Source organism: Salmo trutta, chromosome 10 (assembly GCF_901001165.1).
Source record: "Salmo trutta chromosome 10, fSalTru1.1, whole genome shotgun sequence".
NCBI lineage: Eukaryota > Metazoa > Chordata > Actinopteri > Salmoniformes > Salmonidae > Salmo > Salmo trutta.
This window is the reverse complement of record NC_042966.1, coordinates 19902490-19930057: the sequence shown is the minus strand read 5'-3', so window position 1 is coordinate 19930057 and position 27568 is coordinate 19902490. Positions and strand designations below refer to the sequence as shown.

Genomic DNA, 27568 nt, shown 5'->3' with positions numbered 1-27568 from the left:
CGGAGATAAATAAGAAAGAACGCGCTTTCCTCCATGCGCTTGGAAACACTACAGCCAAAATGGGAGCCACCTAGAAAAACTACAATTTCTGGGTCATTTTTCCAAAAACCAGCCTGATACTCTTTCTAAAGACTGTTGACATCTAGTGGAAGCCCTATGAACTGCAATTTGGGAGGACTTGGGCTTATAATTATAGTACTAGCCATTGAAAATAGTGGTAAGCTTTTCTTTTTTGGGGGGGGGGGGATGGTTTGTCCTCGGGGTTTCGCCTGCCATATCAGTTCTGTTATACTCACAGACATAATTATAACCGTTTTAGAACCTTTAGAGTGTTTTCTATCTAAATCTACCAATATATATGCATATCCTAGCTTCTGGGCCTGAGTAACAGGCGGTTTACTTTGGGCATGCTTTTCATCCGGATGTCAAAATACTGCCCCCTACCCCAGAGAGGTTAAGCAAGATTCAGGCAAAGTGACAGGCAGGGTAAGGGCTTTGGTAGTAGATATGTGGCTGTTTTTTCTTGATTGTTTGTTGTGCTGTATTTTAGTACTATCTGATTTTGCATATGAATTGTAATTGCAGGGCTCCCTTGTGAATGAGACCCTGAGGTGACTCCCTGTTTAAGTAAAGGTTAAATATATATATATATATATATATATATATATATATATATATATATATATATATATATATATATATATATATATATATATATATATATATATTGATTGATTGATTGTTCAATCAATCGTTTTTCTGTCTCCTCCTTCCAGAGTCTGCGTGTGTTCAGGAGGAAACAGAATAAGCCCAAGGTGGACCTGGCTGAGTTTATGAAGCACCTGTCTGACCAGTATAGCTGTGACTCTCCCTACGAACTGGGCATTCGTATACACACCGTGGGCCTGCCCATAGCCGTAAGTTTTGAGCTTCGCGGAGGTATCAGTTTCAAGTGTTGGAATATGGTCAGAGGTTATGAATCTCTTATTTGAAGTAACGTAAATAACATAATTATTGTTATTATTATATCTCATGCATGTCTCCCCCCTCTCCCCCCAGACCTTACAGAAGGCGGTGAGCTCAGAGCATGTGTGTATGGAGCGTGCCCGGGAGGCCATCCAGAGGGAGTTGGAGGAGGAGGTGGGGGAGAGGATGAGGAAGATGAAGAGGGTCGTGATGGAGGGAGCACAGGGTCCCGTCCTCTTCTCCTCTGTCGGGAGTGCTGAGCTGAGGAAGAAATACGTTACCATGACTGCAGCCGATGCCGTGCTCGAGGTCTTCACCAATGCATCCGGGGTCTTCAACCCCAAGATGACCAAGGTGATTGGTTGGTTGATTGATTGATTGATTGCTTAATTAATTGATTAACCTAAGACAGCGATACAAAACGTATGGATGGTTGGTTGGATGGTCTTTGGTTGGGTCATTGGTTTAATCAGGTGGGTTAGAGCTGGGCGGGAAGCAAAGCCTGCAAACCCTGTAGATGACCATGGCTTTGGGGTTCACTATTTTAAACACTCACTTTTACTAACATTTGCTGTGGCTGCTGTGCTTATATGATGTTTCTTGCAGAATGCAGCCTTGGTGCACCATGGCTTGGTCTCCCTGTTGCGATCCTGTACACAGTAGGAGTAGGTAATGTTCGTGCAGGGTTTCGTGTCATCATTTGCATGAATGCCTCAGAGGCGTTGTGGTCAAATTCTTTCCAGTTTCTTTTACAACTCATTTCTTGTGATGTTGGAGTTTTGTGCATACAGTCTCCGAAATGCCTCATAGGCTTTGTTCAGCTTTGGTCCAGTCACTTTTACAGTTATCCACTGGTCTTTTCATTGCTTGAGCAACAGAGGATTTTTCACATTCCTCTAAAACTTGCATTTTGGCAGCTGTTGCAGCCAGCTCAGCTTCCTTTTCAAAATAATTCCACGTTTGCCTTTATTTGGGTTTCTTCCATGTTTATTTTCCAAAACGGCAGCTTTAGCTTTCAAAGCAGCGTGCTCAGCCTGCGCTTTCATTCTAGCACTGGATGCACTTGACCTTGTTCTGGATGCACGGGACTTCTTTTGATACAGCAAATACACTGTCGTGTTGATCAATGGCCCAATGGTCATTTTTAGACTTGGATGCACTTTCTGATCCAACAGAGATACTGTCATCTGGACCAATGACACTTTGCAGGTGGGAATCACCTTTCACTTGATCTAGAAATTCCTTGAAAAGCAATAGTTTTGGTTCATACCAATCGGCATGATCAGACCCTCCTCTTCAGGCAACGTTTTATGCACAGCCACATGCAGTTCCATAAAGTCAGCCATTGAACACCTCAACATTACTGCTGACAACTTCATCATTTTCGCCACCATCCATCAATGCTTGAATAGCAGTATTTTTCTTAATTAACGTTCTGAGCTTCCATCGTCGGGAGCCAATCAACTTGGACAACTTAAATATCAACAGTGCATTTCCAACAATGCCTAATGAACCTATTCAAAGCTGAAGAGCTTGCGACATTTGTTTCCAAAACAGACGTGTCAAACATTTCCAAACCAACAATCACAAAAGACCGGCTTAGCTTACACATTATACCGGTATTGTACTCACTGTCTTTAAAAAAAACATATTGTCTCATCGCTGCAACTCCCCAACGGGCTCGGGAGAGGCAAAGGTCGAGTCATGCATCCTCTGAAACATGACCCGCCAAAACGCGCTTCTTAACACCCGCCCGCTTAACTCAGAAGCCAGCTGCACCAATGTGTCGGAAGAAACACCGTTCAACTGATGACCGAAGTCAGCCTAAAGGCTCTAAAGCGCAATGAGCCAAGCGCAATGAGCCAAGTAAACCCCCCCTAACCCGGACTACACTGGGCAAAATTGTGCACCACCCTATGGGACTCCCAGTCACGGCCAGTAATGACATCCTGGGATCGAACCCAAGGCTGTAGTGATGCCGCAACACTGCGATGCAGTGCCTTAGACCGCTGTGCCACTTGGGACGCAACTCATGGTCTTTTTCGTCGGCAGCGCTGCTTCGATCCAAGTGGCTTGATAAATCTATATAAAGTGTAGAACTTCATTAAATGGCAATTGCTTATGTCACCAATGCCTTTTCACTGACTTCTGTAGGAGCCTCCTCCTCAGTCGGCTTGTGGTTTTTCTTCTTTTGCTGACACTTGGTAGGTCATGTGCTTTTGACAGTTCTTGCTCATATAATGCGTTCAGAAAGTATTCAGACCCCTTGACTTTTTCCACATTTTGTTACGTTACAGGCTTATTCTAAAATGTATTAAATAAAACATTTTGCTCATCAATCTACTTACAATACCCCATAATGACAAAGTGAAAACAGGTAAATTAATAAAAAATAAAAAAACAGATACCTTAGTTACATAAGTATTCAGACCCTTTGCTATGAGACTCGAAATTGAGCTAAGGTGCATCCTGTTTCCATTGATCATCCTTGAGATGTTTCTACAACTTGATTGGAGTCCACCTGTGGTAAATTCAAATGATTGGACATGATTTGGAAAGGCACACATCTGTCTATAAGGTCCCACAGTTGACAGTGCATGTCAGAGCAAAAACCAAGCCATGAGGTTGAAGGAATTGTTCATAGAGCTCCAAGACAGGATTGTGTCAAGGCACAGATCTTGGGAAGTGTACCAAAACATTTCTGCAGTATTGAAGGTCCCCAAGAACACAGTGGCCTCCATCATTCTTAAATGGAAGACCACCAAGACTCTTCCAAGAGCTGGCCCCCCGGCCAAACTGAGCAATCGGGGGAGAAGGACCTTGGTCAAGGAGTTGACCAAGAACCCGATGGTCACTCTGACAGTGTTTAGAGTTTCTCTGTGGAGATGGGAGAACCTTCCAGAAGGACAACTATCTCTGCAGCACTCCACCAATCATGCCTTTTATGGTAGAGTAGCCAGACGGAAGCCACTCCTCAGTAAAAGGCACATGACAGCCCCCTTGCAGTTTGCCGAAAGGCACCTAAAGGACTCTCAGACCATGAGAAACAAGATTCTCTGGTCTGATGAAACCAAGATTGGACTCTTTGGCCTGAATGCCAAGCGTCATGTGTGGAGGAAACCTGGCACCATCCCTACGGTGAAGCATGGTAGTGGCAGCATCATGCTGTCAGGATGTGTTTCAGCGGCAAGGACTGGGAGACTAGTCAGGATCAAGGGAAAGATGAACAGAGCAAAGTACAGCGAGATCCTTGATTGAAAACCTGCTCCAGAGAGCTCAGGACTTCAGACCGCAGTGACGGTTCACCTTCCAACAGGACAACGACCCTAAGCACACAGACAAGACAACGCTGGAGTGGCTTCGGGGCTAGTTTTTGAATGTCTTTGAGTGGCTCAGCCAGAGCCTGGACTTGAACCCGATCGAACATCTCTGGAGAGACCTGAAATTAGCTGTGCAGCAACGTTCCCCATCCAACCTGACAGAGGTTGAGAGGATCTGCAGAGAAGAATGGGAGAAACTCCCCAAATACAGGTGTACCAAGCTTGTAGTGTCATATCCAAGAAGATTCAAGGCTGTAATCGCTGCCAAAGGTGCTTCAACAAAGTAGTGAGTAAAAGGTCTAAATACTTATGTAAATGTGATATTTGCAAACATTTCTAAAAACCAGTTTTTGCTTTGTCATTATGGGGAATTATGTGTGTAGATTGAGAATTTAGAGTAAGGCTGTAACGTAAGAAAATGTGGAAAAAGTCAAAGGGTCTGAATACTTTTTGAATGCACTGTATGCCCCCCTGTGAGACATCCAAAGCACAGAAAAATTGCCTGTGTTTCAACTTCTGCCAGAATTCCAATGCATGATCACTGTCACAGAAAATGCAGTGTTTCATAAAACTCTTCTTGCTTTTTTTTTACTTAAATGTAGCGGCTTTCGATTAGCCGTGGCAAAACCAGTTGCACGATGTAAGACGCACATCCAAAATCCCATAGAAAGTCAAGAATCCAATGGCTTGATGAATAAAACTCCAAATGTTTTATTTGTAGAATCCAAAATGATCAGTACAAGGTAAACAAAGGATCCAATATTCCATTTAAACTAAAAAGATCAAGGTAAAACATGTGCGTCTCAAATCTTGCAACTGGTTTTAAGTTTTTCTAAATGGCGCAATATGAATATAAAATATAAAGAAATATAGGAACTGGCTCCAACAGTTACAAATGTTTAGATTTCTAAAGGTCAAACTCTGACCCTAGAATCCCTCCTCCCTCTGACCTACATCTAGCAGAAACCTCATTAACCTTCTCTCTGTTACCCCTCAGAAGGCTGCTCTGATCCCTCTTTCTCTACTAGGGGACTTTGTGTAAAACTTTGGGATTTAGCTGGTTATCCCCCATGACATGTCACACCATGCCCTGGTTTTAATTTGAGACTGGGTGATAATTCCACTAAGCCCCTGCTTCGGTCCATGAGCAAGAGGGGGAGAGTAAGAGAGAGGTGGATCACAGTCGAATGAGTGTGTGAACAACTGTCTCTTTTCTGCTTATTAAGGAAATGTCACCGTAAGTAATACTTGCTAATTGGCTAATCCTAAACAAAGCCATAGGAAAAAGTTGTTAGTGAACAAAACACTGGCTGGCTAGTCTGCTTCAGCTGTGGCTGTTTCAGCCTGATGCTGGGTTGAATATGTCTGGAGTTGTTGTGACAGTGGAGCCAGACACTTTGGCACTATCTAGGCCCGGGATGGGCAACAGTCCTCTTTTATGTTTGTTGTCTTGTGGAAATGATTCATTTGGATTTAAAAAAACAACTGGACTACACTTGAACGTCTAAATCCTGAAAGTAGGTATGAATTATGGTGGACCTATATATTTTGAAATAACTGCCCTTTTTTTCTGGCCCACATTTTTTTTATTTGACAAACAAATCTGCCCACACTGTCCTATTTACGATGATGTCTTGTGTCTCAGAGGTTATGGTTTTCTCTAATGCCGTAATGTGACTGACGGAGTGTGCTGTCATTTCCTGTCCAGTCGGTGCAGGACTTCATGCTGCGTGTGTCAGCTGACCGTCTGGCCAGGGCCTTGTTCCAACTGGCTATCTGTGGGGGGTCGCTGGCTGCCCCTCAGGACCTGGTGCCCAAAGAGAAGCCAGCCAGACACACTCAGGAGAGGAGAGCTGAGGAGAAAACACAGGCTACACCACCCAGCGAAGGTAGCTGCTAACATCACTCATTATCAGTGTCTCACTTCGTTTCAATGATAAGATTAAGTGTAGGTTGGGAATCTGGATCTTGAAATCGTTAAAGAATCCTATCGTATCATATATGACCGTGAATGTACAACAATGACCTTTGTGCTTACATGTGCGTGCGTGTGTGTCTCAGCCGAAGTCAAGCAGGTCCTGAAGGAGAGCCTGTCCAATCACAGCTTTCCATTCACCCTGGCCCATGTGGCGTCTCTGGAGAGGAAGTTAGCCAAGCACTTCCAGGTCACAGAGTTCACCTCTCTGGAGCAGGGCTCCTTCCTGGAGTTCCTAGTCAAACAGGCTCAGGTAACAAACTCTCTTCTAATCTTTGTCTGTTCAATCACTCTCCTGTTCCTCTCCTCTCCCGTCACCCCTCTTCCTTCAGTGGTCATGAGGAAAAAGAGGCGAGGAGAGGAATCATTATAGAGTGCAGTTGTGTGTCCCAAATAGCTCCCTATATAGTGCACTACTTTTGCCTGTGCTCTGGTCAACAATAGTGCACTAAATAGGGAATAGGGTGTGATTTCAGACAAAGCCTGATACCTCTCATGCTGTATTGATGAATCCATCCTCTCCTCTTGTCTGTGTGAAGGTCCTGCAGGAGACTGTAGGCAGCGCTGTGGTCGTGGGCAGCAGTAGTGGTGGTGGTGGTCAGGACTGGCAGGGCCAGGGATGTGGCTTCAGACCCAACAGACAAGACGTGTTTGAGTTTATCAGACAGTGTGGCACTAAATCGGCCAACGAACCAGACGGGGTGAGTGAGATGCGTGGTCACACTCGCACAAACACACACACACTCCTATTGTCTAAATGTCTGTACTGATCATGTTTATTGATCTCTCTATCTCTGTGGGTGTCTTTCTCCCAGCTGTCCCACATCGAGTGGTGTCTGAGAGCCCACTACGGGGTGAGGGACAGTCGAGACCTGGGGCTGGGACCTCTTAGGACCTTGGTGGGACTGGTGCAGCGCCAGAGAGACCTCAGTCTGGGAGTAGGGCTCAGCCATGTCCTCTACGAGGCAGCCCTGCTCCCCAGAGACACCAGGTAAGATGATGTGTCCCAAATGGCACTCTATTCCCGATATAGTGCACTATCCCTCCACTATGTAGGGAATAGGGTACCATTTGGGAATCACACCTCTCCTACAGTACAGTACAGTGGAAAGTTGGGGGCAGATTGGTTGTAAAGTCGGCCTTTAATTGGACTGATCAAATGTCAATCTCCTTTTCACTTATCTTAAACCCCTGTTCACTCTTTCTTTTTCTCTCACTCCTTCCATGCTCTATTACTCTACCCCTTCTCTCCCCCCCAGCAGTAGCAGTAGTGTAGGTGAGGCCCAGCAGATGGTGGGTATCCTAGGGGAGGTTTCTCAGACCCAGGCCTTATCCTGTCTCCTCTCCTGCCCTCTACTGGAGGAGCTGGGTCAGTGGAGCCAGTGGGAGCTGGTCTTCAGGCCCCGCCACGGACCCCTTAAGGACTTCATCGACAGGAACGCTGGTAGGAACCATACGCAGCAATTACAAATTGACCCCCTAGCCCCTACAGTCTTAGACCGGGGTTGTAGTGTTAACGATAGTAATGTATCTGTTGAAGGCCAATAATGTTTGATCATGTTGGTGGGCTTATATACAGACATTTCGTTTCTTGTGTTTTTTTTATTCTAAATTGAAAATCGATACAAAGTTGATCATAATAAATATACATGACATGTCCATCTGTTGTGGGGCAGCGAGCACAGACCTGTCAGCGTTGGAGGTATCCCCAGGTGTTCTCCTGCGGGTCACCACCTGTACAGGGGACAAGCTCTTCTCCCAGGCAGCCATGACCCTTGACCCCGTGGGCACGGCAGGACACCTGGTCTCCATGGTGGTGGCTGATGGGACAGCCAACGCCCCCACCGCCCTCCTGGCCAATCACATGGAGAGCTCTCTGGCGGCGGCGGTAGCGAAGGAAGGTAAGAAGGTGATGGGGAACTTGATATCATGATTATATCATGATTATTGTGTTGTTTTTCTAAGAAAAAAATGTGATTTCCAGGGCTTGACATTCAAGTAAATTTGCCAGTGGCACACCGGACCAGTACCAGGTGAAACTACTGGCCGAATGAGGAAATTACTGGCTTCGGCAAAGAATTTTATTTGTCAGGTGCTGATTACAACTGCTGATTACGCCATACCGTGAAATGCTTACTTACAAGACCTTAACCAACAATGCAGTTTTAAGAAAATATAGTTAAGAAAAATATTTACAAAATAAACTAAAGTAAACAATTTGAGCAACAATAAAATAACAATAAGGCTATATACAGGGGGTACCGGTACCGAGTCATTGTGCGGGGGTACAGGTTAGTCGAGGTAATATGTACATGTAGGTAGGGGTGAAGTGACTCTATGGTACAGAGCCCCTGGTTGGCAGGAAGCTTGGCCCCAGTGATGTACTGGGCCGTACGCACTACCCTCAGTAGTGCCTTGCGACCGAAGGCTGAGCAGTTGCCATTCCAGGCGGTGGTGCAACCAGTCAGGATGCTCTCGATGGTGCAGCTGTAGAACTTCTTGAGGATCTAGGGACTCATGCCAAATCTTTTTCAGTCTCCTGAGGGGGAATAGGTGTTGTGCCCTCTTCACGACTTGGTGTGTTTGGACCATGATAGTTTGTTGGTGATGTGGACACCAAGGAACTTGAAGCTCTCAACCTGCTCCACTACAGCCCCGTCGATGAGAATGGGGAAGTGCTCAGCCCTCCTTTTCCTGTAGTCCACGATCATCTCCTTTGCCAAGATTATGTTGAGGGAGAGGGTTTTGTCCTGGCAGTGTCTCACCTCCTCTGTATAGGCTGTCTCATCATTGTCGGTGATCAGGCAGCTACATGTAGGTAGGCCTACGTAAACCTTTATTTGCTAATAATGACATTGCGGTGTGGGATATCTGATATAAAAAAAAGAAGACTGAAAAGCAGGTGGGGACTTTTATCCTGTGATTTTGGAATGCCTGTGTTCAACTCTGAATTGATGATGACGACTGACGTGAGTATTTAGAACATACTGAGGCGGGGCTCACTCGAGACAGAGAGGGAAGGCTTTGACATTCTTGACTCCACTTGGAAATCGAATGCAGGTTGATAACAAGTTTGAGTGTCAAATGTGAAGGATTAAATACAACTATACGGCCATATGAAAGCTTGATTATCTGGCCCGGTGTGCTCAGCAGATGTTGCCGGGCCAGCGGCAGCCCCGAATGTCTAGCCCTAAAATTGAGAGCAGAAACCTGAAAACATTTTGAAAAAGGGAAACCTTAAAAAAGAAAACGGAGAAAACAAAATTTGGGGATAAATCGCAATCGGGCAAAAGTTTTATTGGGCCCTAGGAACTCTCTAATATATATATATATATATATATATATATATATATATATATATATATATATATATATATATATATATATATAATTAATTTATAAGATGCGTCTTCAGATCTGTCACGGGCTGAGGAGGACGGGTCGTGTTTCAGCTCTGTGGCTCTCTTCCTCCTGGACTGTCTGATCCGCATCCCCACCAGAACCTGCCGGGCCCTGCTGCAACAGGTCAGCGTTCAAGTCACAGGTTGTGTCTGAAATGGCACCCTATTCCTTATATAGTGCATTACTTTTAACCAGGGCCCACAGGGAGCCTTACAGTTCATATTCAAAACCAGCCATGAGTGGAAAGAAATTCTGTAATCAATTTGGACCGTATAACCTCTCTCCATCCCCCTCCTTTTAGGTGTTTCTGGAGCCCTTCTCTCGGGTGCTGGGCGGCCAGGCCAAGTCTAAAGCGGTGCTGCTGTCTACAGCCCGGTCCAACCTGCGCCACCTCAACTGTCTGCACCAGCTGGGCATCGTGCTTGGCATCACAGACTGGGTCAAGGACTACCACACCAAGCTCAGCCCACCACAGAACCAGGACCTAAACCAGAACCAGACCCAAACACCACCAGCCGACCAGACCAAGGTCAGAACAGGGGAGATTACCATCAGTGATGGGGTCAATTAAGTTTATATTTAAAATTTTAAATGTATTTAATGAATTGAAATTGTTTTTTTATCCGTAGCTGTTTTGTTTTTTTAGTCTAAAGCTCCACTTTTTTGCTTTGTATAAAATCTTCCCCCTTTCGCTCTTTCTTATCCTATCTCCAGCCTGCTCCTGTGTATTCTCTCAGTGAGGATGAGGAGTTCCCAGAGGACTACAGCTCTGACTCCTCCCACCCCACTCAGCCACAGCACGCAGGTGAGGAGAGCACTAGAGCATTATGGGTTATGTTGTGAATGTTTAAACAACATTGGGATCGTTTTAGAAAAATCCCTAACCAAAAATATATATATATTTTCTTACAAAATTAAAATCACAGTGCAGTTATCACAAAACTACTCCAAACAGGCTCCTATCATCATTATAAAGGATTTTTTTTATTTACAAGTACCTAATGCAACAATGCTGTAACGTTAGTAGGAGGAGATATGCATCTTTCCCGTTTTTTTTGCCATGGATATACAGCGCTCCGCATGTCATTGTCGTTAACAGTTGGAAAAATGGCACAGAGTGAGACAGGGAAGCGACAGCAGTGAAGTCCTAAGGAACAGAATGAGAGAATCACAGCGCTGATTACAGAAATGATTGCAGTTGATATGCAGCTTTTGTCAATGGTAGAGGATGTCGGCTTCAATACCCTAATGGCATATCTAGAACCAGACTACAAGATGCCTTGTCGAAAAACCGTGGCGACCCTGATGGAGAAATTGTACAATGATTCCTCTGCAAGTGCAAAGCACAAGCTCTCAAACACCATACGTGGCGTTAACAGATTGCTGGACATCTATGAGCACGCTGTCGAACATCATTGCAACGAGCCATCACATTAATGAGAAGCGGGGCATGAAGTACATACTGACAACTGAGAACATGAAGGAGAGGTACACAACAGAGAACCTAAAACATAATTAATACCATCGTTGCTGAGTGAGTAGGGGATAGCAGTAAAGTGAGCGCCGTCTGGTAGGGTTTGCACTAGTTACCACAGCCAGAAAGTCAAAATTGGCAATATCCAAAAAATTATTGAGCACAAAAGTGGTCGTTAATATGGTCAAATCCGCAAACTATCATTTTGAAAACAAAACATTTATTCTTTCAGTGAAATACGGAACCGTTCCGTATTTTATCGAATGGGTGGCATCCATAAATCTAAATATTGCTGTTACATTGCACAACCTTCAATGTTATGTCAAAATTATGTAAAATTCTGGCAAATTAATTACGGTCTTTGTTAGGAAGAAATGGTCTTCACACAGTTCGCAACGAGCCAGGCGGCCCAAACTGCTGCATATACCCTGACTCTGCTTTCACAGAACACAAGAGAAGTGACACAATTTCCCTAGTTAATATTGCCTGCTTACATGAATTTCTAAACTAAATATGCAGATAAAAAAATATATATACTTGTGTATTGATTTTAAGAAAGGCATTGATGTTTATGCTGCGGTACATTGGTGCGACGGCGGTGCTTTTTTCGCAAATGCGCTTGTTAAATCATCACCCGTTTGGCGAAGTAGGCTGTGATTCGATTATAAATTAAGAGGCACCGCATTGATTATTTGCAACGCAGGACAAGCTAGTTAACCTAGTAATATCATCAACCATGTGTAGTTAACTAGTGATTATGTGAAGATTGATTGTTTTTTATAAGATAAGTTTAGTGCTAGCTAGCAACTTACCTTGGTTCCTTGCTGCACTCGCGTAACAGGTGGACACGTAACAGCCTGCCACGCAGTCTCCTCGTGGAGTGCAATGTAATCGGCCATAATCGGCGTCCAAAAATGCAGATTACCAATTGTTATGAAAACTTGAAATCGGCCGTGCCGATTAATCGGCCGACCTCTACTCTGGATCGACGTGTACGACAGCGTGTTCCAGTTCCCGCCAATTTCCAGCAACTTTGCACAGCCATTGAAGAGGAGTGGGACAACATTCCACAGGCCACAATCAACAGCCTGATCAACTCTATGCGAAGGACATGTCGCTCTGCATGAGGCAAATGGTGGTCACACATGATTTTTTTGCCCCCTTTTTCTCCCCACTTTCGATCTTGTCTCATCGCTGCAACTCCCCAACGGGCTCGGGAGGCCAAGGTCGAGTCATGCGTCCTCCGAAACATGACCCGCCAAACCTTGCTTCTTAACACCCGCTCGCTTAACCCAGAAGCCAGCCGCACCAATGTGTCGGGGAAACACCGTTCACCTGACGACCAAGGTCAGCCTGCAGGTGCCCGACCCACCACAAGCAGTCGCTAGAGTGCGATGAGCCAAGTAAAGCCCCTAACCCGGACGACGCTAGGCCAATTGTGCGCCGCCCTATGGGACTCCAGATCACGGCCGATTGTGATCGAATCCGGTTCTGCATACTTTATCTGTATTCCCAGTCATGTGAAATCCATAGATTAGGGCCTAATTAATTTATTTAAATTGACTGATTTCCTTATATGAACTGTAACTCAATAAAATCTTTTAAATGTATGCATGTTGCGTTTATTTTTGTTCAGTATAGTTTCTAGGCCAAACCGTTCACATGCTACAGGCGATTTTGTGAGAAGACTGATTTTCGAGATGTCTCATGGTCTGACAAACACCGCTCTAGCTCTGTCACCTTTCATCGCAGATGCGAAGGTGCGACATTGTTGGATGCAGTGGATTGCTAATTAGATTTCCACTGGGGTGTTGACATCCACTCTAGGGGGGTATTAATAAGCTAAATGTTTTTTAAAAAATGGTACTTTTTTTGTGGTTCAAACTGGTTCAGAACTTTACTTTGGTGGTCGAAACAGTTGAACGAAACAAAAAAAATGGTGGTTCTATTCAGAACAAAACAAAAAAATTATATTTTGGTTCCAGCCTACTGGTTTAAACATTAAGATACGTCACATCCCTAGTAGTCAAAATACAGTCAGATTTCTAACAGATCTTCGTCCTTCAGATGGCTGGGATGAAGACGACAATGATGATGAGTTGTATGAGCTGAGCTCTGAGATCTTGGAGACACTCGGAGACAAACACACCGAGAGAAACGGGGAGGAAGACAGAGAGGAAGGGAAGTCATTGGCTGAGCCTGAGAAAGCGGACAATGCTGATAGCCAATCAGAGAGCAGAGTAGATTGCCACAAGGACATCATTGATGACATCAGGTTTGTCTTTAACCTCCTTTATACTCCCTAACGTATAAAATGACACAATACATGAATAGAAACACTACCCTGGTCTCACAATGCTGTCTGTTACAGGAAGAGTGAGTTTGGTATTGGAGTAGAGCTGAATGAGGAGGGTCAGAGGTTGATGACTGTTCACCAGGAGAGGCTGGGGCGCAGTCTGGACCGGCTGTCCACTGAACTCTACAGCAAAGACACACACTTTGTACTGGAACTCATACAGGTGACTGACTCGCTCCTCTGTCTCCCTCTTTCGCTTTCGTTTCTGTCTCTCTCCCCGTCTCCTCTGTCTTGTTTATCCCTCTCTCGCGCTCTCTCTCCCTCTCTCTCTGCCTGAGCTCATCCAGGTGTTTTGAGATCTACTGTATGCAATGCACTTAGAATGTGCTTTCTTCATTGTGCTATTCACAGAACGCTGATGATAACAGTTACCCGACAGAGGGGGGCCCTATCCCTGCGCTGGCCTTTGTTGTGGAGAAAGACTGTGTGACTGTCCTAAACAACGAGACAGGCTTCCAGGAGAAAAACATTCGGGCCATCTGTGACGTGGGCCGCAGCACCAAGGGCAAACACAAATACGGATACATAGGTAACAGCTAAAAGAGTTTGAAACCCTATTGGTAACCAATCTAAGACTAGATCTGAGGTGCACGAAAAGTATTTTCTAAACTGTTTCTCCACGTCTTTCTCCTTCCTTAGGTCAGAAGGGAATAGGTTTTAAATCCGTGTTCAAGGTGACTGACTGTCCTGAGATCCACTCTAACGGATTCCATCTGTGCTTCAACAAGACCAGTGGCCCCATGGGATACATCCTGCCACACTGGGTCGACGACGAGAGACCTCTCAACACACACCTGGCCAACCACACACATACCAGGTTAGTGGTGGCATCACTCACATACAACAAACTGACTACACACACATCTGGCCAACAACACACACGCACCAGGTGAGTCTAATGACATCTAAAACCAGGTAAAACACACACACACCTGAGTGACAACACATACCCACACCAGGTGTGTCTAGTAGTAATGTCTAATTTGATTTGTCACGTGCGCTTAATACAACAGGTGTAGACATTACTGTGAAATTGTTATTTACGAGGTCGTTCCCAACAATGCAGAGTCAAAGTTAGGAAAATGTGCACCTTTTAGAGTGGCCTTTTATTGTTCAATGCACACAATAAAATAACAGTAACGAGGCTTTCTACATGGAGCACCGGCACCGAGTCAATGTGCTGGGGTACGAGGTAGTTGAGGTAATATGTACATGTAGGTAGGGGCAATCAGGACAGAGAATAAACTAGCAGCAGAGATGTGAATGTGTGTCTGTGTGTGTGTGTGTGTGTGTGGCGTCAACATGCGTGTGCTCCGCGTATGTTGTTTGTGTGTCGGCGTGTCAGTGCAGTATGTGTGTGTGTGTGTGTGTGTGTGTGTGTGTGTGTAGACTCCAGCGAGTGTGTGTGGGTAGACTCCAGCGAGTGTGTGTGTGTGTGGGTAGACTCCAGCGAGTGTGTGTGTGTGGGTAGACTCCAGCGAGTGTGTGTGTGGGTAGACACCAGCGAGTGTGTGTGTGTGTGGGTAGACTCCAGCGAGTGTGTGTGTGTGTGTGTGTGTGTGGGTAGACTCCAGCGAGTGTGTGTGTGTGTGTGTGTGTGTGTGTGTGTGTGGGTAGACTCCAGCGAGTGTGTGTGTGTGTGTGTGTGTGTGTGTGTGTGTGGGTAGATTCCAGCGTGTGTGTGTGTGTGTGTGGGTAGACTCCAGCGAGTGTGTGTGTGTGGGTAGACTCCAGCGTGTGTGTGTGTGTGTGTGTGTGTGTGTGTGTGTGGGTAGACTCCAGCGTGTGTGTGTGTGTGTGTGGGTAGACTCCAGCGAGTGTGTGTGTGTGTGTGTGTGGGTAGACTCCAGCGAGTGTGTGTGTGTGTGTGTGTGTGTGTGGGGGTAGACTCCAGCGTGTGTGTGTGTGGGTAGACTCCAGCGAGTGTGTGTGTGTGTGTGTGTGGGTAGACTCCAGCGAGTGTGTGTGTGTGGGTAGACTCCAGCGAGTGTGTGTGTGTGTGTGTGTGTGGGTAGACTCCAGCCTGTGTGTGTGTGTGTGTGTGTGTAGACTCCAGCGTGTGTGTGTGTGTGTGTGTGTGGGTAGACTCCAGCGAGTGTGTGTGTGGGTGTGTGTGTGTGGGTAGACTCCAGCGTGTGTGTGTGGGTAGACTCCAGCGAGTGTGTGTGTGTGTGTGTGGGTAGACTCCAGCGAGTGTGAGTGTGTGTGTGTGTAGACTCCAGCGAGTGTGTGTGTGGGTAGACTCCAGCAAGTGTGTGTGTGGGTAGACTTCAGCGAGTGTGTGTGTGTGTGGGTAGACTCCAGCGAGTGTGTGTGTGTGTGTGTGTGTGTGGGTAGACTCCAGGGAGTGTGTGTGTGTGTGTGTGTGTGTGTGTGTGTGTGTGTGTGTGTGGGTAGACTCCAGCAAGTGTGTGTGTGTGTGGGTAGACTCCAGCAAGTGTGTGTGTGGGTAGACTTCAGCGAGTGTGTGTGTGTGTGGGTAGACTCCAGCGTGTGTGTGTGTGTGTGTGTGTGTGTGTGTGTGTGTGTGTGTACTCCAGCGAGTGTGTGTGTGTGTGTGTGTGTACTCCAGCGAGTGTGTGTGTGTGTACTCCAGCGAGTGTGTGTGGACTCCAGCGAGTGTGTGTGTGTGGACTCCAGCGTGTGTGTGTGTGTGTGTGTGTGTGTAGACTCCAGCGTGTGTGTGTGTGTGTGTAGACTCCAGCGAGTGTGTGTGTGTGTGTGTGTAGACTCCAGCGAGTGTGTGTGTGTGTGTGTGTGTGTGTGTGTGTGTGTGTAGACTCCAGCGTGTGTGTGTGTGGGTAGACTCCAGCGTGTGTGTGTGTGTGGGTAGACTCCAGCAAGTGTGTGTGTGTGTGTGGGTGGGTAGACTCCAGCGTGTGTGTGTGTGTGTGTGTGTGTGGGTAGACTCCAGCGAGCGAGTGTGTGTGTGTAGTAGACTTCAGCGAGTGTGTGTGTGCGTGTGTGTGTGTGTGTGTGTATGTGTGTAGACTCCAGCGAGTGTGTGTGTGTGTGTGTGTGTGTGTGGGTAGACTCCAGCGAGTGTGTGTGTGTGTGTGTGTGTGTGTGTGTAGTAGACTCCAGCGAGTGTGTGTGTGTATGTGTGTAGACTCCAGCGAGTGTGTGTGTGTGTGTGTTTGGACTCCAGTGTGTGTGTGTGTGTGTGTGTGGGTAGACTCCAGCGAGTGTGTGTGTGTGTGTGTGGGGGGGGGGGGGGTAGACTCCAGCGAGTGTGTGTGTGGGTGTGTGTGTGGGTAGACTCCAGCAAGTGTGTGTGTGGGTAGACTCCAGCGAGTGTGTGTGTGTGTGTGTGTGTGGGTAGACTCCAGCGAGTGTGTGTTTGTGTGTGTGTGGACTCCAGCGAGTGTGTGGGTGTGTAGACTCCAGCGAGTGTGTGTGTGTGTGGGTGTGTGTGGTGTAGACTCCAGCGAGTGTGAGTGTGTGTGGGTAGACTCCAGCGTGTGTGTGTGTGTGTGTGTGTGTGTGTGTGTGTGTGTGTGTGTGTGTGTGTGGGTAGACTCCAGCAAGTGTGTGTGTGGGTAGACTTCAGCGAGTGTGTGTGTGTGTGTGTGTGGGTAGACTCCAGCGTGTGTGTGTGTGTGTGTGTGTGTGTGTGTGGGTAGACTCCAGCGTGTGTGTGTGTGTGTGTGTGTACTCCAGCGAGTGCGTGTGTGTACTCCAGCGAGTGTGTGTGGACTCCAGCGAGTGTGTGTGTGTGTGTGTGTGTGGACTCCAGCGTGTGTGTGTGTGTGTGTGTGTGTGTGTGTGTGTGTGTGTGTAGACTCCAGCGTGTGTGTGTGTGTGTGTGTGTGTGTGTGTAGACTCCAGCGAGTGTGTGTGTGTGTGTGTAGACTCCAGCGAGTGTGTGTGTGTGTGTGTGTGTGTGTGTAGACTCCAGCGTGTGTGTGTGTGGGTAGACTCCAGCGTGTGTGTGTGTGTGTGTGGGTAGACTCCAGCAAGTGTGTGTGTGTGTGTGTGTGGGTGGGTAGACTCCAGCGTGTGTGTGTGTGTGTGTGTGTGTGTGTGGGTAGACTCCAGCGAGCGAGTGTGTGTGTGTGTGTGTAGTAGACTTCAGCGAGTGTGTGTGTGTGTGTGTGTGTATGTGTGTAGACTCCAGCGAGTGTGTGTGTGTGTGTGTGTGGGTAGACTCCAGCGAGTGTGTGTGTGTGGGTAGACTCCAGCGAGTGTGTGTGTGTGTGTAGTAGACTCCAGCGAGTGTGTGTGTGTGTGTGTGTGTGTGTGTGTGTGTTTGGACTCCAGTGTGTGTGTGTGTGTGGGTAGACTCCAGCGAGTGTGTGTGTGTGTGTGTGGGGGGGGGGGGGGGTAGACTCCAGCGAGTGTGTGTGGGTGTGTGTGTGGGTAGACTCCAGCGAGTGTGTGTGTGTGTGTGTGTGTGTGTGTGTGTGTGTGTGTGGACTCCAGCGAGTGTGTGTGTGTGAGTGTGTGTGTGTGTGTGTGTGTGTGTGTGTGTGTGTGTGTGTGTGTGTGTGTGTGTGTGTGTGTGTGTGTAGACTCCAGCGAGTGTGTGTGTGTGTGTGTGTGTAGACTCCAGCGAGTGTGTGTGTGTGTGTGTAGACTCCAGCGAGTGTGTGTGTGTGTGTGTGTGTGTGTGTGTGGGTGTGTAGACTCCAGCGAGTGTGTGTGTGTGTGTGGGTGTGTAGACTCCAGCGAGTGTGTGTCGGTGTGTGGGTGTGTGTGGGTAGACTCCAGCGAGTGTGTGTGTGTGTGTGTGTGTGTGTGTGTGTGTGTGTGTGTGTGTGTGTGTGTGTGTGTGTGTGTAGACTCCAGCGAGTGTGTGTGTGTGTGTGTGTGTGTGTGTGTAGACTCCAGCGAGTGTGTGTGTGTGTGTGTGTGTGTGTGTGTGTGTGTGTGTGTGTGTGTGTGTAGACTCCAGCGAGTGTGTGTGTGTGTGTGTAGACTCCAGCGAGTGTGTGTGTGTGTGTGTAGACTCCAGCGAGTGTGTGTGTGTGTGTGTGGGTGGGTAGACTCCAGCGAGTGTGTGTGTGTGTGTGTGTGTGTGTGTGTGTGTGTAGACTCCAGCGAGTGTGTGGGTGTGTGTGGGTAGACTCCAGCGAGTGTGTGTGTGTGTGTGTGTGGGTGGGTAGACTCCAGCGAGTGTGGGTGTGTAGACTCCAGCGAGTGTGTGGGTGTGTGTCGGTAGACTCCAGCGAGTGTGTGTGTGTGTGTGTGTGTGTGTGTGTGTGTGTGTGTGTGTGTGTGTGTGTGTGTGTGTGTGTGTGTGTGTGTGTGTGTGTGTGTGTGTGTGTGGGGGGGGTAGACTCCAGCGAGTGTGTGTGTGTGTGTGTGTGGGTAGACTCCAGCAAGTGTGTGTGTGTGTGTGTGTGTGGGGGTAGACTCCAGCAAGTGTGTGTGTGTGGGTAGACTCCAGCAAGTGTGTGTGTGTGTGTGGGGGGGGGTAGACTCCAGCAAGTGTGTGTGGGTAGACTCCAGCGAGTGTGCATATAGCCAGTGCAAGAAAATCAGTGCACAATGTGCTTAATTTAGAGTTATTTATGCAACTTTATTTGTGACTCAAATGTTAGTCTGTGTTATGATTTGTTTAATACATTCTAAAGCTGCTTGATGCGACTAATGATGATTTGATAGAAGTCGCATGAAAGGCATGAGTTCTGCTCTGTTTCTTGCGCAGGCTGCACACTTCATCAGTCGCATTCACAATTTGACAAGCGCTTGATAATATTCTCACCCCATCAGACTATTCTCAAATTAATCTGGTCTTTACATATAACCTACTAATATATGTGTGAAATAATGTTTTATTTAGAATGGCTCACAAAAAGTAATCTGCAGCCTGCACTTGAATAGCACCAGTTGTAAAGCGGATTAATGTGCTTAACTTTAAGAATTGACCAATAAATATAGCACCACGAGAAAGCTGGGATCCTTTTTGAAATAGAGGCCAGTCACTGAGCAATTGCGTCGCTCGCTAGGCTCTGTAGGCTATGGATCCTAGGCCTATAGGCCATGTTTTGGAGTTATTTGGCCACTTTAGTTGCGAAACAAACCTCAAAACATATAGGCCTTTGGGCAAGGCAACATGTTGCATGTGACTATGATTTGAAAAAGTCAAGGAAAAAGGGCAGGCGTTGTTTCTTGCCTTAGACTGCACACGATGGGCATCATTCACAAGTGATAATATTCTCACCCATCATACTATTCTCAATTTAATCTTGTCTTTACATATACTAAATGGTATACAGTGCCTTCAGAAAGTATTCACACACCATCACCTTTTTCCAAATGTTACATTCACCTTTCAGCAGGACAATGACCTAAAACACAAGGCCAGATCTACACTGGAGTTGCTTACCAAGAAGAGAAAGTTCCTGAGTGGCCGAGTTACAGTTATGACTGAAATCTACAGTCCATGCGGAAAGTATTCAGACCTGTTGACTGTTTCCACATTTTGTTACGTTACAGCCTTATTCTAAAATGGATGAATTAAAACATCTACACAAAATACCCAATAATGACAAAGCAAAAACAGTTTTTTTTCAATGTTTGCAAATGTATTAAAAATAAAAAACATTATTTACATAATTATTCAGACCCTTTGCTATGAGACTTGAATTTGACCTCTGGTGCATCCTGTTTCCATTGATCATCCTTGATGTTTCTACAACTTGACTGGAGTCCACCTGTCGTAAATTAAATTGATAAGACATTATTTGGAAAGGCACACCGTTGTCTATATAAGGTCTCACAGTTGACAGTGCATGTCAGAGCAAAAACCATGCCATAAGGTCAAAGCAATTGTCCGTAGACCTCTGAGACAGAATTGTGTCGAGGCACAGATCTGGGCAAGAGTACCAAAAACGTTCTGCTGCATAGAAGATCTCCAAGAAAACTGTGGCCTCCATCATTCTTAAATGGAAGAAGTTAGGAATCACCAAGACTCTTCCTAGAGCTGGCCGCCCGGCCAAACTGAGCAATCGGGGAAGAAGGGCCTTGGTCAGAGAGGTGACCAAGAACCCAATGGTCACTCTAACTCTAGAGACCATCGATGGTCACTCTGTGGAGATGGGAAAACCTTACAGAAGGACAACCATCTCGGACGCACTCCACCAATCAGGCCTTTATGGTAGAGTAGCCAGACGGAAGCCACTCCTCAGTAAAAGGCACATGACAGCCTGCTTGGGCTGTCAGACCATGACAAACAAGATTCTCTGGTCTGATGAAACCAATATTGAACTCTTTAGCCTGAATGCCAAGTGTCATGTCTGGTGGAAACCTGGCACTATCCCTACGGTGAAGCATGGTGGGGGCAGCATCATGCTGTGGGGGTGTTTTTCAGCTGCAGGGACTGGGAGACTAGGATCAAGGCAAAGTTGAACAGAGCAACGTACAGAGAGATCCTTGATGAAAACCTGTTCCAGAGTGCTCAGGACTTCAGACTGGGGCGAAGGTTCACCTTCCAACAGGACAACGACCCTATGCACACAGCCAAGACAACACAGGAGTGGCTTCGGGATTAATCTCTGAATGTCCTTGAGTGGCCCTGCCAGAGCCTGGACTCACAAGCATTTTGCTACACCAACAATAACATCTGCTAAACACGTGTATGTGACTAATAAAATGTTATTTGATTTGACTTGAACCCGATCAAACATCTGGAGAGACCTTAAAATAGCTGTGCAGCAACGCTCCCCATCCAACCTGACAGAGCTTGAGAGGATCTGCAGAGAAGAATAGGAGAAACTCCCCAAATACAGGTGTGCCAAGCTTGTAGCGTCATACCCAAGAAAAATCAATGCGGTGATCGCTGCCAAAGGTGCTTCAACATAGTACTGAGTAAAGGGTCTGAATACTCATGTGAATGTGATTTTTATCTTTTCATAAATAAAATTACATTTTTTAAAACTTTGTCATTATGGGGAATTGTGTGTAGATGGGTGAGAAATATATATATTTAATTAATTTTGAATTCAGGCTGTAACAACAATGTGGAATAAGTCAAGGGGTATGAATACTGTCTGAAGGCACTGTATGTGTGAAATTAGTTTTGATTTAGAATGGGCCATTATCATGCACCTGTCGGAACAGGGGGATGGGAACAAAATGCATGTCATCCGTATACACTTAAATAGAGAATGGAGGGTGCTTTTCCAATGGTTCATTTTCATGCCAGCCAGGTAGGCTACTTCAGTTTAGAGGTCGATCGATTATGATTTTTCAGCACCGATCCCGATTATTGGAGGCCCCAAAAAAAAGCCGATACCGATTAATCTGCTGTTTTTTTTACATATATATTTATTTTTTATTATTTATTTGTAATAATGACAATTACAACAATACTGAATGAACACTTATTTTAACTTAATATAATACATCGATAAAATCTATTTAGCCTCAAATAAATAATGAAACATGTTCAATTTGGTTTAAATAATGCAAAAACTAAGTGTTGGAGAAGAAAGTAAAATTGCAATATGTGCCATGTAAGAAAGCTAACGTTTAAGTTCCTTGCTCAGAACATGAGAACATATGAAAGCTGGTGGTTCCTTTTAACATGAGTCTTCAATATTCCCAGGTAAGATGTTTTAGGTTGTAGTTATTATAGGAATTATAGGACTATTTCTCTCTATACGATTTGTATTTCATATACCTTTGACTATTGGATGCTCTTATAGGCACTTTAGTATTGCCAGTGTAACAGTATAGCTTCCGTCCCTCTCCTCGCTCCTAACTGGGCTCGAACCAGGAACACATCGACAACAGCCACCCTCGAAGCAGCGTTACCCATGTAGAGGAAGGGGAAACGACTACTCCAAGTCTCAGAGCGAGTGACGTTTGAAACGCTATTAGCGCGCACCCGGCTAACTAGCTAGCCATTTCACATCGGTTACACCAGCCTAATCTTGGGAGTTGACAGGCTTGAAGTCATAAACAGCGCAATGCATTGCGAAGGGCTGCTGGCAAAACGCACGAAAGTGTTATTTTCAATGAATGCTTACGAGCCTGCTGCTGCCTACCACTGCTCAGTCAGACTGCTCTATCAAATCATAGACTTAATTATAACATAACACACAGAAACACGAGCCTTCGGTCATTAATATGGTCGAATCCGGAAACTATCATCTTGATAACAAAACGTTATTCCTGTTATATTGCACAACCCTCAATGTTATGTCATAATTACGTAAAATTCTGGCAAATTAGTTCGCAACGAGCCAGGCGGCCCAAACTGTTGCATATACCCTGACTGCGTGCAATGAACGCAAAATGACACAATTTCACCTGGTTAATATTGCCTGCTAACCTGTATTTCTTTTAGCTAAATATGCAGGTTTAAAAATATATACTTCTGTGTATTGATTTTAAGAAAGGCATTGATGTTTATGGTTAGGTACAGTCGTGCAACGATTGTGCTTTTTTCGCAAATGCGCTTTTGTTAAATCATCCACGTTTGGCGAAGTCGGCTGTCTTTGTTAGGAAGAAATAGTCTTCACAGTTTGCAACGAGCCAGGCGGCCCAAACTGCTGCATATACCCTGACTCTGTTTGCAAGAGAAGTGACACATTTTCCCTAGTTAAAAGAAATTCATGTTAGCAGGCAATATTAACTAAATATGCAGGTTTAAAAATATACACTTGTGTATTGATTTTAAGGCATTGATGTTTATGGTTGGAGCAACGTGTACCTAAGCGATTATATGCAACGCAGGACAGGCTAGATAAACTAGTAATATCATCAACCATGTGTAGTTAACTAGTGATTATGATTGATTGATTGTTTTTTATAAGATAAGTTGCTAGCTAGCATTAAACTTACCTTGGCTTATTATGCATTCGCGTAACCTCGTGGAGTGCAATGTAAAGCAGGTGGTTAGAGCGTTGGACTAGTTAACCGTAAGGTTGCAAGATTGAATCCCTGAGCTGACAAGGTAAAAATCTGTCATTCTGCCCCTGAACAAGGCAGTTAACCCAACGTTCCTAGGCCATCATTGAAAATAAGAATGTGTTCTTAACTGACTTGCCTAGTTAAATAAAAGGTGTAAAAAAAAATATATATATATATATATATAACATAAATAAATGATATTGGCCAAATCGGCGGCCAAAAATACCGATTTCCGATTGTTATGAAAACTTGAAATCGGCCCTAATTAATCGGCCATTCCGATTAATCGGTTGACCTCTACTCCAGTTGTAAAGTGAGCGGGATATCTTATAAGCGTCCAGATTAGTGTCTCACTCCTTGAAAGCGGCAGCTCTAGCCTTTAGCTCAGTGCATATTTTGCCTTTAACCCATGGCTTCTGGTTGGGATATGTTCGTACGGTCACTGTGGGGACGATGTCGTTGATGCACCTATTAATAAAGCCAGTTACTAAGGTGGTTAACTCCTCCGTGCCATCGGATGAATCCCGGAACATATAGAGAAACAGTCCTGTAGCTTAGCATCCACTTCATCGGACCACTTCCGTATTGCACGCGTCACTGGTACTTCCTGTTTGAGTTTTTGTCTGTAAGCAGGAATCAGGGGGATAGAGTTATGGTCAGATTTGACACATGGAGGGCGAGGGAGAGCTTTATGAGTTTCTGTGTGTGAAGTAGAGGGGATTTAGAGTTTTTTTCAGTCTCTGTTGCACCGATGACATGCTGATAAAATTGAGATAAAATGGATTTCAGTTTTCCTGCATTAAAATCACCGGCCACTAGGAGCGGCAACTCTGGGTGAGAATTTTCTTGTTTGCTTATGGCCCTATACAGCTCGTTGAGTGCGTTCTTAGTGCCAACGTTGGTTTGTGGTGGTAAATAGACGGCTACGAAAAAAATATAGATAAACTCTAACTCAGGCAAGCAGAACCGTCTATACTCAGTAATTTACTATGTGGAGGCAGTCACATCAATGTTGAATGTTTGTGTTCTGTCAGCTGGACCACTAAGATCTGTCTGCCACTGCGCTCGGAGTGCTACCAGACCAGAAACCTGTTCCACGATGTCCACCCCTCTCTGCTGCTCTTCCTACATCGCCTACGATCTATCACCATCTACAACCAGGTAACACACACACAAAGGTCATGGCTCCACCACGCCTTTCAATAGGCTTAGAGGAGCTTCCACCATATTGCTTCCAATGTACAAACACCGAGTGGTAGAGGCAAGGAGTTGGTTTCAGACTGGACTGTTGTTTGCTGACATCTGACTGATCTCTCTCTGTGTGTTTCCCTGGCCAGGCTGAGAAGCGGATGGTGACCATGACGCGTAGAGACCTGAGTCACAGCGTCCTGGAGGTGGAACACACTGAGGGAACAGAACGCTGGCTGGTGGTCAAACACACACTGCACCCCACCAAGGTACCACACACACACAATGATCCTCTCATCTCCTTGTCTGTGTGTGTGTGTTATGTAAGTGTTCCTCTGTCTACACCGCTGAGACGGAAAGCTTCTTCTGCTCTCTGTCAGACATGCAGGCTCTCTCATTAGGAAGGTGTAGTGAATTAATTTCCACTGCTGGGAGGAATATTTGACATGAAAGACCAGGCACAGACACGTTTTGTTGATGCGTCTGGTAGAATTGCCTTTTTTCAGTCTGGCTTCCCTTCTCCCCCATCCCTCTCTTTATCTCTGTCTCTCTCGCTGTCTCTCTCTCTTCCTCTCTCCCTCTTTATTTCTCTCTCTCGCTCCTCCCTCTCTCTCTCTCCTTTATCCCTCCACCCCCTCTCCCCCCAGAGAGCCAGCTGCCAGTTACCTGCAGTGAGGTTATGCAACAGTAGAGACAGATCAGAGAATGAACAGACTCACAGATGTTACATGGTTTATCAAAAACAGTGAGGCTAATTTTAATGGGGTTCCCATTGTGACAGTGCATATTGAGATGCTGTTTATAGTCAATGTTCAAACTCTAATATTTTTCAGGTATTCTCTTGTCTCTCTGTGGGAGTTGTCCTCTGGTCATTGGCAAAACAGAGCACTTGTCTCAGTGACTGCCTGGTGATTGTCCGTGTTTGAGTACTTTCCTTTCCTCTCGTCCATGAGGGCTTACTAATCTAACTTCATGGGAAGGGTAAAAGCAAGGCTCCACATAGCTTTCACAGATCAATTGAAGACAGATCAGTGATTATTTCGAAGAAGGGAGGCAAAAAGGAACTATTAGAATGTGCCAAATGTAATGATGATCATGGTGTAACGGGGATATGTTTCCCCGTTAGATTAAAGATGAAGTGGAGTCCACTGAGCTCGCCCTGGCCTTCCAGCTGGGTGATGACCTCACAGGAAGTGACATCCGAGCCCCGCCCCAGAAGCAGCCAGTCTTCGCCTTCCTGCCTCTCCGAAGCTTCGGCTTCCGCTTCATCATCCAAGGTTACACACACACACACGCTGGTGCTCTCCTCAAGGTTCACCCAAATTGCCCATTTAAAATGCACCCTTGCAGTAATACCTCACAAACCCATACCAAGCTTTCCAAATGCTTTTCAAACTTAATTTTTTCCTCTTTCACTCCAGGTGACTTTGACATTCCTTCTTCTCGTGAGGATGTGGACAGAGATAGCTCATGGAACCAGTGGCTCCGTTCTGAGATCCCCCAACTGTTCTTACGCGCCATGGACGTCTTCAGCGTAAGAGAAAGGAGGGAGGGAGAGGATGATCAAAATAATTTACTCCTGCTCTGCACGTTGTGGTCCTAAGTTGTGTTTCTGACCCGTCTCATCTTCTCACCTCTCTCCAGCATCACCCAGAGTTCAGTGGGCTGAAGGGCCTATGTAATTTCCTGCAGTTTGTCCCTCTGCCTGACGAGGTGCTCGACTTCTTCAAGCCTGTCGCTGGGCAGATTATACAGTTGCTCAAGGGAAAGGCCTTCCTACCCACACTCAACACAGGTACCCTACCTCTGTACCCCTCTTTCTCTCTCGTTCTCCATACTTCTATCTCTATCCGTAAGTCAACTTTATATTTTGTTTATTTAGTAAATATTTTCTTAGCTCTTATTTTTCTTATAACGGCATTGTTGGTTAAGGTCTACACCTGTTGTATTCGGCGCATGTGACAAATAAAATTTGATTTGAGTAAATCTTAATCTTCCTGCTCATGTAACCTTGATATGTGCCTGTATCAAGTATGTATTTTTACTATGTTTTTGTAACTTTTCTCAGGTTGTTGCTGTAAATGAGAATGTATTTTCAGTCAACTCACCTGGTAAAATAAGAATAAATAAAATCAACTGGCTCCTGTCTCCATCTTCTCTCCTCTCCAGATGGTTCTGTGGTCTACAAGCTACCCTCCCAGGTCGCTGTGTGTCAGGACCCGGTCATTCGCGACGTGATTGGTGGAGAGGAGCTTAACAGACACCTGTCTCTGTCCTATCTGCATCCGGGCCTGCTGCCAGCCCCGCCCCTATCCCTGCTCACTCACCTGGGAGTACGACACCTGAGGGGGAGTGACGTCACCACAGTAACAACCGCCATGGCCAAGGAGCTGTTGCAGGAAGATGGTGTCAACTCAGGTGAGGGGAGGGTTGTGTGTTTGTGTGCGTGTGCGTGCGCCTTTTTTATATTTCTTTGTGATGGACGCAAACCCCCTCTCTGTCTCTGTGTGTCAGACTCAGGCCTGCGTCGTCTGGCCAGGTTGTTGGTGTGTAACTTCCGTGCGTTGGAGCAGGGCTACGGAGAGACGGACTCTATCCTGACCACCCTCAGAGATCTACCCATAATCCCACTGGCTGACGGGCGCATGGTGGCACTCAGCGGAGAGGGAGTCTTCTTCCCCATGACTGAGACCAAGAATCACAGCAACACAGGTAACATGGCAACGTTTTAGAAAAATATGCTTTTTATGCGTATGGAAACATTTCTGGGATCTTTTATTTCACCTAATTAAACATGGGACCAACACTTTACATGTTGTGCTTTATATTTTTGTTCAGTGTAGTTCACTTGGGAAAACAGACAATTCTTTAATATTTTTCAAAGTCTACATAACCAGCTGGTGGTATATTCAGGGTTGTACCTATAAGAGATATTTGTGGTAGTAGGTTTGAAAATAGAAGCTAAAACAGATTGTTCCATCAAAGACTACTCACCCCCCCCCCCGTAAGGGCACGAGAGCTTGACG

General features: G+C 45.8%; 1 protein-coding gene across 9 annotated transcripts in view; it reads left to right on the top strand.

The window, feature by feature from the left end:
* wu:fj29h11 (protein NO VEIN) overlaps positions 1 to 27568 on the top strand; it is a 68037-nt gene that overhangs the window by 24461 nt on the left and 16008 nt on the right. For 8 of the 9 annotated variants that reach the window (XM_029764788.1, XM_029764791.1, XM_029764792.1 and 5 more), the window contains 22 exons: positions 777 to 917; positions 1060 to 1320; positions 5995 to 6175; positions 6348 to 6514; positions 6801 to 6962; positions 7077 to 7252; positions 7521 to 7705; positions 7938 to 8162; positions 9677 to 9786; positions 9965 to 10192; positions 10378 to 10468; positions 13205 to 13412; positions 13509 to 13656; positions 13845 to 14022; positions 14133 to 14310; positions 24389 to 24515; positions 24692 to 24811; positions 25669 to 25819; positions 25964 to 26076; positions 26187 to 26337; positions 26712 to 26960; positions 27057 to 27254. In XM_029764788.1, the coding sequence (XP_029620648.1) occupies positions 777 to 917; positions 1060 to 1320; positions 5995 to 6175; positions 6348 to 6514; positions 6801 to 6962; positions 7077 to 7252; positions 7521 to 7705; positions 7938 to 8162; positions 9677 to 9786; positions 9965 to 10192; positions 10378 to 10468; positions 13205 to 13412; positions 13509 to 13656; positions 13845 to 14022; positions 14133 to 14310; positions 24389 to 24515; positions 24692 to 24811; positions 25669 to 25819; positions 25964 to 26076; positions 26187 to 26337; positions 26712 to 26960; positions 27057 to 27254 (3748 nt within the window). The remainder of the gene's footprint in view (positions 1 to 776; positions 918 to 1059; positions 1321 to 5994; positions 6176 to 6347; positions 6515 to 6800; positions 6963 to 7076; positions 7253 to 7520; positions 7706 to 7937; positions 8163 to 9676; positions 9787 to 9964; positions 10193 to 10377; positions 10469 to 13204; positions 13413 to 13508; positions 13657 to 13844; positions 14023 to 14132; positions 14311 to 24388; positions 24516 to 24691; positions 24812 to 25668; positions 25820 to 25963; positions 26077 to 26186; positions 26338 to 26711; positions 26961 to 27056; positions 27255 to 27568) is intronic. The other variant, XM_029764793.1, reaches the window with a different exon arrangement.